The sequence below is a fragment of the Megalops cyprinoides genome, chromosome 1 (assembly GCF_013368585.1).
Source record: "Megalops cyprinoides isolate fMegCyp1 chromosome 1, fMegCyp1.pri, whole genome shotgun sequence".
Classification (NCBI taxonomy): Eukaryota; Metazoa; Chordata; class Actinopteri; order Elopiformes; family Megalopidae; genus Megalops; species Megalops cyprinoides.
The window spans coordinates 21504832-21515003 of NC_050583.1; the positions used below are offsets into that span (position 1 = coordinate 21504832).

Consider the following 10172-nt stretch of genomic DNA (forward strand, 5'->3'; position numbering starts at 1 on the left):
GTCCTGCGTCGGGTTATAGTGGTTAACGTTAGCTACCTATAGGAAGTCAACAGCTTCCTTTTGAGTTAAGGTAGCTGAGTGTGAATTCGTGCGAACAATTGATTCAGTATCACTCTCGCTAAAGACGGTGGCAAGCTTGTACACACGAATGGTCCGCAACATGGAGATCAGCTAACGTTAGCTATTTTAAGAACATAGCTAGATAGCTAGCCAGATACTTTAGCCTGATGTGCCAGTGGATCTAGGGCGCAGCCCCATTCGCTGACATCACAGTCCGCGTATGACAGCACTAGCAAGCAATCCCTGACCCCCTGTAGAGAGTGGCACACGCTGGAACATGCAGGGTAAGATCGGGAGCAGGGTGAGATTGCACTGTGGCTAGCCTACTTACTAGCTTGCTGTGTGACATTAGTTTGTTTTTCAGAAACCTAGCTAACAAGGTGTCTTTCAGTTATAGCTAAGACGTGATGTGCTAGTTAGCTACATATATTAGCAAAGTTAGCTGCTATAGCTCCTGTTTTGTCTAGGAACCCGAATACGTAATTAATGAGCTTGCGCGTTATCAAGCTTGGTGAATCTGTCAGTGTCGAGCTAATGCTAGCTAGTTTGTCAAATATATTATCGATTGTTATTGTGTAAAATTTCCACATTCATGCTCTAGCCATCTAGCTAGCTAGCTGTTAACTTTATATTTGCAACTTGTAAAGGGGCGTATCTTATTATCCTAGAGTGGGGAAAGGAAAAAACTGAAAGTGTGGTAGGTTGACAGCTATGGCTAGGTATATCCACTGTAACGAGAGCATAAACACGTATGACTTAACTAGCATGTTTTTGTAGCTACTCTTTGCAGCACAGTAGCAGACTTCTGAGAATAACATTGCTTCCAAACAAAAGGCTTCAAGGTCACTCCTTAGCATTAATTCAGACTAACGTTATATCAAGTTTTTTTACTGGATTAGCTGCCAAAGCACAAGTTGGCAATACGGTAGGGATGTGCATGCATTGTGTTGGATCTAAACACATTGATCTGTGCACTTCATGAGGGAGTAATGGCTATGTTTGTCTCGTTTGGGGATAGTTGGGACAGTCAGTTCTCACCTGAGGTGCAGTGTCTCTGTCCCTGTCCAATCAGATGCAGGTGATTCAGCACCCAGTGGAGAGACTGCGGGCTGCTCTGGTGTCAAACCGCCAGGACCTGATAGACTGCTACCAGAAATACAGCCGTGAAGAGCGGCGGCTGCTGGAGGAAGGCCTTCATCCAGACAGTCCCCTCTTCAGTCCCATCACCTTGCACTCAGACTCTGACTGGATCTCCTCACACCCTGAGGCGCCCCAGGACTTCCAGAGTTTCTACAGTAACCCCTACCGCAGTGCTCCCATCAAAGGCCGCAAGACGATTTATATCCAGACCATTGGTATGTCACTGCCTAGCTAACAGATAGTTCAGCAAGGTGTGATGCCGCAGATGTCACTAAGCCTTTCTCAGTGGTCTTTTGGTAAAGATGTCAAGCATGGCAAGACCCATTTAAAGACAAAAAGACATACTGACTAGCCACTGTTACTGATACACTTTAATGTTAACTTGTAGTTAATATTGCTTTCTTTTCATATAATGTGATTTCGTTTTATAATATGGAGCAGGATGATATTGGACTGTTCATAGCCTATGTGAGATAGTGCAGCTGTTCCCTCAGGTTCGTTTGGGAGTGCAGAAGCTCTCACAGAGCAGTACGTTGGCTGGCTGCGGGACTACTGTGAGGCCTTTTACTATGGGCTTGTGGTGAAGCTCCTTGACCCTGTGACCGTGTCTGCCACTGGCTGTGCCTTCCGTGTCAACAACAGCACACACAATCTGCAGATACATGCTGGTGAGAGCCATAGACTGCCTCTGTTTTTGTTTTTCATTTTGTTTCTGTTTTATATATTATTTCTTTTTTGTCTGTTTTGTCTTTTTCTGCAAGTTTTTACCCCCCTTTGTCTGGCAAAAGACAGTTATCATATTTCCCCCCTCAGAACTGTTCAGTCTTCTACTTTTTTTTTTTTCTGACGCATGCACTTTTCGTTCCTCAGACTTGTTTTGGAAACATTCAGGGGGACATTAAGATAACAATAAGTTGGCATTTATTTACAGTATCCATATTCCTTATGTCTGTGTTTGTCTTCTTGTCATACACAGGTATGTTTTATCATGTTTCAGTCTTCTCAAGAACTGAAACTGGGAATAATGCAAGTTTTATCAAGGGCTGTAATCCAAGATGGTGAAATAGTATTTACCAGATGTCTTCTTGAAGTTAAATGGCACTTCCAGACAACATAGAGTATATAACATATCGATATCTCATTACATCTGCAAAGCCTTAGAGCCAGCAACTGAGGCAGGCAGGGGTATTGTGAGATTATCTTTAAAGTTCCCAGCTATCAGGTTTGGGGTTAACAAGGCTTTGAAGGCATGTCTGCTAAGGAAATCATGGGTCTAGACTCCATACTCCATACTTAGTGAAGAGCACTAGCAGTAAAAAAAAATGTCCTGACACATGATGTACATGGATTGGCATTTGGTCCAAGAGGTTATCAGTATAACTGAAGTCAAGTGAGAGTGACTCTCAGCTAGTAGGTCCCTGCTGTACAAACCATGTTTTCACACTGTTGACACAGGGACAAGCAGCAGTGTCCTATTATCCTATATCTCTAAACTATGTTGTCTATGCTACTAAATTCTTCAAACATGAAAAAATTGAATGTGAAGTATTTTTTATATAATTTTACCTTTATTATATCACATGAAAATAATATGACTGGTGTCATTGCCAGCAAGGTGAAATACCAGGAAGTGGCGTTTGAATAATAATGTAACACCAGAGGGTGTCCTGTTTGAGGTGTCAGTTGATAAACGCAGAGTAAACAGCAGGGAATGTAGGCGGCAGTGTAGCATGGTTAAGGAGCAGGACTCGTAACCGAAAGGTTGCCGGTTCGATCCCCGCTGGGACACTGCTGCTGTACCCTTGGGCAAGGTACTTAACCCACAGTTGCCTCAGTAAATATCCAGCTGTATAAATGGATAACATTGTAATGAACTGTAACCTATGTAAGTCGCTTTGGATAAAAGCATCTGCCAAATGAATAAATGTAAATGAATGATGGTGTAGTTCCCGTCACTGAAGGCTTGTAATGGTTCTGTGTTGAAATGAGTGAAATACAGGAACTGCTTCAAGGGCCCAAGGTATCTAGAAAGGAATCTTTAGGCTAAGGATGGGAAATATTTTTAAAAGGGGGGAGAAGATTACTTCAAAAAAGGTTGTAATAGTAGTTTGAAAAGTCATTGTATCAGAGGCTTGTGTGCACTTTCCCTGAGCTCCCACTCGGAGGCAACGGTTGTAGCAGTGAGGCAGCCTTCATGTTCAGCTTGCATTTGCATATAGTAGGGTACCAAAAATGGAGGAAACGTTTTACAAGGCTGTTTTAGCTATTTTATCTCTGTCCTTGTTTTTGATCTTTTGGTGGGAGAGGCAACTCATATAAATAAATTCATCTAAATGAAGTGTAATTCTGTATGGAAAAATTCAGTCAGAATTCACCTTTTTGCTGTTGTATTCTTCAGGCGATTTATTGAATTTTTTGAAGAAGAGAAAGCCCAGAGATGCCTTCTGTATTGTGGGTATAACCATGATCGACCTGTACCCCAAAGACTCCTGGAACTTTGTTTTTGGCCAGGCGTCCCTCACTGAAGGTAATCATAGATGAAATGATGATAACAGTCAAGTGATAAAGTCTTATTGGTCAAGCTGAAGAAGCCCCACCTCTCCTCTTTAAACAGACTGCTGTTTTAAACCCAGTTATGCCAGATTGTCTCGTTATTTGTGCTGAAGTCAAGGTGTCATTGTCTGATTAATAAGTACAATTGTAGGATCATCTAGCCTAATCCTGGGGTACACTGTGCAGTGGATAGTGCCTACCACAAGAGGGCAAAAAGTACTTGTAGCGCTGTTCCAGTACCTCTGAATGAACTGTAGATGGTAGCATTACCTAAATGGTGCGGAGTTGATTTTTAAAACTATTGTAATCGAAACATATTTTTGGTGGTTTCTTCTTGTGCAGGGATGGGAGTCTTCAGTTTTGCAAGATATGATGACAACTTTTACAGCAGGTGTTATAAAGGCCGGCTACAGAAAGGGAAGAGCCCGAAGCAGGGGGATTATTCAGTGTTCACAGGGTACTATACCCCACCCATCACCAGCACCCTGCTGCTGAGGTCCTGCAAGGTCAGCCAGTTTTGTCTTATACAGCCATAGTGCTACAGCAAAGAGAAGGAAATGGATGTGCACCTTTGTCTTGTAGTACTGTATGTCAGATAATTTGAAAACATTATTAGTATTGCTGGTGCTGTTGCTGTACCATTGATTGCTTTGTTAGTTGGAGCTTACCTCATTTCGTTTGGTAGAAGTAGGAAAATTAATGAGCAGTGACATGATTTCATGTACAGGAGAAAACAGACATCACTCCTTCCTTTTTCCTTTGAGCCTTACTACAAAGTGGTTATAGTTAAATTAAGGTTGACTCTTGCTTACAGTGATAAATATAAACCAAGAAGATGTGCTTTTTACAGCATGGTTTTTGTGAAAAAAAGAAAATGTATTTCTTTCTTTTCCAAGGGTGCCATACAAATATGTGGTCCTGGAAAACTTGTGAACATGATTGTATGTGATGATATTGCAAACAGTACCACCACTTTTAAGTTTTGTTATTTATATGTTATTACCTATTTCTTGTATGATGCTGCTTCATTTTGCCCAGAGAAGTTATATTTGTTAGTGCAGTGTTAATTCCAAAATCTGCAACCTGGCCTGGACCTGGACAGCTGCTCTCCAGGAAGATTTCATTCATCTCAGCTTCTGACCACGAGGTTGACATTTAACTGCCTTGATTTAATCACGTTTGCTTAGATTGTCAGTTACTCAAAAGGGTTTGGATAATCATTTAGGTTCTGGTTGGTCAGGACTGGAAGTGGCACTCTTTGACTGAATGGACATGCTTTGGGGGCCCTTTTTCATATTGTCATTCTTCTGTTGGTGTCCTGGCAGACCCTTACCCATGAGATTGGCCACATCTTTGGCATTAAACACTGCCAGTGGCTGCAGTGTGTGATGCAGGGCTCTAATCACCTAGAGGAGTCGGACCGCAGGCCGCTGGACCTCTGCCCCATCTGTCTGCGTAAGCTGCAGTCTGTCCTCGGCTTCAAGATGGCAGACAGATACAAGGTGCGCTTCAGACACATTTACATTTACATGTATTCATTTGGCAGACGCTTTTATCCAAAGCGACTTACATAGGTTACAGTTGTTTTACAATGTTATCCATTTATACAGCTGGATATTTACTGAGGGTTATGTACCTTGCCCACGGGTACAGCAGCAGTGTCCCAGCGGGGATTGAACCAGCAACCTTTCGGTTACGAGTCCTGCTCCTTAACCACTATGCTACACTGCCGCCAGACACCAGCCTGGAAAGCAAATCACTTATGAATGATAAATGTATGTGACCTGCTTTTCTGTACAGCTCCTCCTGTGATGCTGAGATATAGGCAAATTTGTTGACAGGGGAAATGGAGTTTATAGATGGGTGTGCATGAGACTGAACCAGGCCATATTGTTGATTGCAGAAGGCTATGTTCTACTGTAGAGACAAGGGTGAAGTTGGGAATACCCTTGTTACCACTGGGAAGCTGTTGTAATACACATGTTGCTTTTCTCCACAGGCTTTACTCCAGTGGATTGAGTCAGGGTCACTCAGCAAAGAACAGCATACATCCACACAGACTGTGACCAACTCAGCCAAACCCACCCAGGCATTCGAGGACTCCAGACAATGGCTGCAGAAGTGCCTTTGTATACTGGAGGATGAAATATTTTAGTCCCGGGTACAAGTATCATCAGATTTTGGATGTACTCTGAAGGAACAGAGGGGAATGAGCATGAATGAATATGAATATATTTGCATATTGGTCTTAATTTCAAATAGTCAAGTACAAAATTTACGTAACCTCTTTGTTATCCGTCATAAAATGCAGTTCAGAAGCATTTATATTATTGACAACTGTTAAGTAATACTTCTATTTATTTCACATAAAGTACAAAATACTGATCACAGATATATATTACGAGCACATATATTATTTAATAGGGTCACTTACGCATAATTCTAGCAGACAAATGGCAGCTAGCTAACTACAAGAAACAACAAAACTGAAAAGTAATTTCCTTCTTAACACATAGCATGCTAACATTTATACCTTGTTTTGCTAGTAGTTCAGCCAAGCTAAGTGACATGTTGAATATGTGCATTTTGCTGGCCACATAGTTAACTTAGCTAGTTTGCTATATAGGTGTCCCTCTGTCACATATGACTTTCTGAGAATAACTTGAACTCCAAGTCGAACTTGATGCATTACATGAACCTATGCACCATTAATAATGATTTTTTTTGTAATATAAAAAGTTGAAATGTAACGTTTGTCAGTCAGTTTAACATTAAAGGAAAAAAACTATGTTTTAATTATTCATTGGATTTGTCAGATCAGTTTGCTATATTAGTAAATTCTTCATTGGTGGTGATTAAATTCTTTAACTTACTGCTTTTGTTTCTGGACAGGGCTTGTTTAGCTGTTTTTGTTTATAATCTATATTCATTTCTATTGGTATTTTGGTATCTATTAGTAGTTTGTGTTGGGTTTTGAATATTACCGACAGGAAACAAAACTACCACCCAGATCTACTCATGTGTTTGATTTAGAAATGCTGTGGGGCAGAATGGTTACAAAATCTTTCTTTGTTATCGTTAGCTAGTCATAGTGACAACACAACAGTTTTTGTCAACTTATTTCAAACTTATGTTGCTAGTTAGGTAGCTAGTCATGATTTGTCAATTATGTGAATGCTTACAAAAAGGCAGTTATTTGCTAATTTAATGCTATACCCTTAGCTAGTTTATGCTAGCTAGCAACTAGCTTTCCTTAATGTAACAGAATGCCGGTCCAGGATGAAATTGCTTTTAAAGTCTTCAGTTGGGACGTGTGTGGCTAAATGAATCCATTACCATATTTTGACCTCACCCACAAAATTGTGTAATTATAACAATTTATAGCATTTATAACAGTTATAACAATGTGTAGTTTCTGTGTTACACTCCAGCATAAGCTGACTAAAAAAAGGTGATCAGGACAGTGTCTTTCCTTGATGGCCTTACCCCCTGCCCTGCCTGCCCAAAACAACACCTGCAACAATAGGGGGCAAGGGACAATGTGCAGATGCAAGGGGAATAACCAGGGTTCCCAAATCTATGCTGGGGCCATTTTCGCATGTTACAATATTTTATGCATTTATTACATATTTATTATTTGTCTGTGGTCAGTTTCTGTAAAAATCAGCTAAATCTTTAAGTGATTAATCTGTGCAGCCATATATATTTTATTTATGTATGGTTTTATCTGTGGTCCTATAAATTTATACAATAGGGAAGGCAAAGCTGGGGAATAAGAACTGGAGAAAAAGGAAAGCGGGCAAGTGAAGGTGGTGAAGTAATTGATACTGGAGTATTGGTACAACTAATTTGTTTTGTTGTCTGTGTTATTTTAACTTACTGTTGTCATTCAACATATGTGAGGTGGAGCCAAAGACTTATTATCTCATTTGTTTGGGCTGACTTTCTCACTCTGAATAAATGTTGGTCTGCGTTGAAGACCGTGATTTACATTTTGCTGTTTGCAATGTCCTGTCATTCTCCTCCTGTCAAAATGTGTGTTGTGATTTCTAAAATCTATACTATACTTTATACATGTAAGAATAGTGAATTACACAAGAATGTATGCAATATTATTGTCTTTTGAATATGTAATTCAATCCCAAAATTATCTGGCGATTTTTGAGAAAAATTCAGCATGCGTTCGGCATCCCTTCTTTGAACAATGCACAATGCCTCTATTGAAGACCACCTATATACTAGAGTGTATATATACTAACGTAGACAAAATACAATACTATTTATTAACTATTAACTATTAACTAATAAGGAGTTTGGCTGTTCTTTGCCTTCACAACAGCTTCAGCCCTTCTTGGAATGTTGTTCCAGGTTTTTAACTGTTTCTAGTGGGATACTGCACCAGGGTATACTCTATTGCACATTGGCTTTGGTCACAAGCAGATTCCAACTTTCAGCCCTGCAATAAATATCAGCTTTGTGAAGCTGACGACACATACTTTTTAAGATACTCAGTCACAAAGACGTAGACTTAGTTCTGTGGTATTGTTTGAGTCTGTTCTTTTGTGATTTTAAGCAGCTGTCATGTTAGGTGTCCATCTATCAATGTGGGTGAGCTTCAACTGACTGACCGCTGTTCCCCTTTCTGATTCAGTTTTTCCTTGTTTGGTACATACCATCATTATTTTTGACACGGTTGCCCTTAAAACATTAAATAATTTTTCCATTTCAGTGACTGACGCACCTGCAGTTTGGGCACCAGTTATTTGACCTTCAGAATTTCTCATATTCCTTTTAAGTTTTGATTTTAAAATGTCTTTTACAGCAGAGACATATTGGTAATTAGTATTGACATTAATATGAAACCTGTAAAAACGTTTCAGTCATCATTAGTTCTTCAAAATAGTCCATTTTGATTTAGGGTTCTTTAGGGTTCCTTTTATTCCGTCTATACAATACATAATCAACGCATAAATATTCAGGCAAATTGAATGTCTTTTTTATTAACATGAAATCTTCAATAGTTAATATTGCAGCATTTTCCAGGCATAGAAAGCTATGTCAAAAACAAAATATAATAGTGTCTACAATGTACTGCTGAAAATAAAAAGATGGGTAAAAAACATACATATGACAAGGTACACAAATATATTTATGTGTTCATTCAGAAAGAAAATTCAAGTAATCTACAATTTAATTACCTCTAGATGACATCTAGGAGTATACTGGGAGAGAATTACAGCACTCCTTAATCCATTTCATTTATTCATAGACATTCATATCTACACTTTGACACAAGTGTACCATTACTCTGTAAAAATATTTGAAAGAGATGAACTGATCTCAACATATTGCCTTTTTCAGTTGTGTCACAGTATGTAAAGCATGTCTCTGACAGAATTATACATTTAATAATATAATAAATGTTAGGCTATCAAATATGGCTTTCATCATAAAACAACAAAGCATTGAATTCAATACTATATACTTGTAGATGGATGGCTAGCCATCCATTTTAACCAAAGAATTAAAAGTCCTCATTTTCAGCCTGTGTACTCCTCTTGTTGTACTGGTTAAACACCAAGCTTGTGTGATGAAATTGCATTTTGAGAACATTCTTCCAAGACTGGCAAACATCTGTGAGTTACAGGTGATCAAGCTGAAGCATAAAGTGACGTGGCCTCAAAAATAACACATTTAAGGCATGTTTTTATCAAACACAAAATGTGTACAGGAAAAAAGGCATTAAAGCATTAAGAGTGTCCCTGTATGGAAGACTTCTGCCACTACCTGAATTACCCATATATTAAAGTGGCACTACAGTATCTGAAACTCCAGCTACGTCATAAGTCAGTAGTAGTGGAGTCTAGCACCATACCTGGAGAGCCATTGTGTGTGCTAGTGTTCATGCCAACATATTTTCTTTCACTTAGTTTTTTTTAAATTAGCTATATGCTACTGAAGTAAAACATGTAATGAGTATGTGATGCAAATTCAGTCAACTGTGCACCTCATATGCAGAAGTGTAAAATGTGAATGGTTGGCGAAAAAATGGTTGGTTAATCTGTAGTAGAGGGTAGTTGGTGCAAAAAGTAGCACTCACAGGGACCTTCAGGAAATAAGTTCCAGCCCCCTGGCCACTGGGCTGTAATGCCACAGGTGGTCAGTTCTTTGGATGGAGGGTAATATGTAGGGTGTCATTAAACTTATGCTGAACACACTACATACCTGTAGCCCAAACACCATTGATTCAGTTAGCCCATGTAATATGAGAATGTCAGGTTTTCACAGAATTGTCAGTGGATAAAGTGAAACTATTTGCAATGGAAGACACAATACTATAAGTCGTTTATAGGCAGATTAAAGCTAAGTGTAGACACTTTTTGAAGATGTATGCTACTTAAAACCTATTGTTGGACTAA

At 39.3% G+C, this 10172-nt stretch overlaps 1 protein-coding gene across 3 annotated transcripts; it reads left to right on the forward strand.

The window, feature by feature from the left end:
• The first annotated feature begins 203 nt into the window (after nucleotides 1-203).
• LOC118784534 (archaemetzincin-2-like) lies at nucleotides 204-6455 on the forward strand. 3 transcript variants are annotated; one of them, XM_036538822.1, is made up of 7 exons: nucleotides 204-344; nucleotides 1133-1415; nucleotides 1695-1868; nucleotides 3599-3727; nucleotides 4096-4259; nucleotides 5079-5255; nucleotides 5753-6455. In XM_036538822.1, the coding sequence occupies exons 2-7, from the start codon at nucleotides 1133-1135 to the stop codon at nucleotides 5906-5908; spliced, it is 1083 nt and encodes a 360-aa protein (XP_036394715.1). In that variant the 5' UTR covers nucleotides 204-344; the 3' UTR covers nucleotides 5909-6455. The 3 variants fall into 3 exon arrangements, with proteins under 3 accessions (XP_036394715.1, XP_036394707.1, XP_036394723.1); XM_036538814.1 differs by having other exon boundaries at nucleotides 320-344; nucleotides 1110-1415; XM_036538830.1 differs by lacking the exon at nucleotides 204-344 and adding an exon at nucleotides 356-361.
• The last annotated feature ends 3717 nt before the right edge of the window (nucleotides 6456-10172 follow it).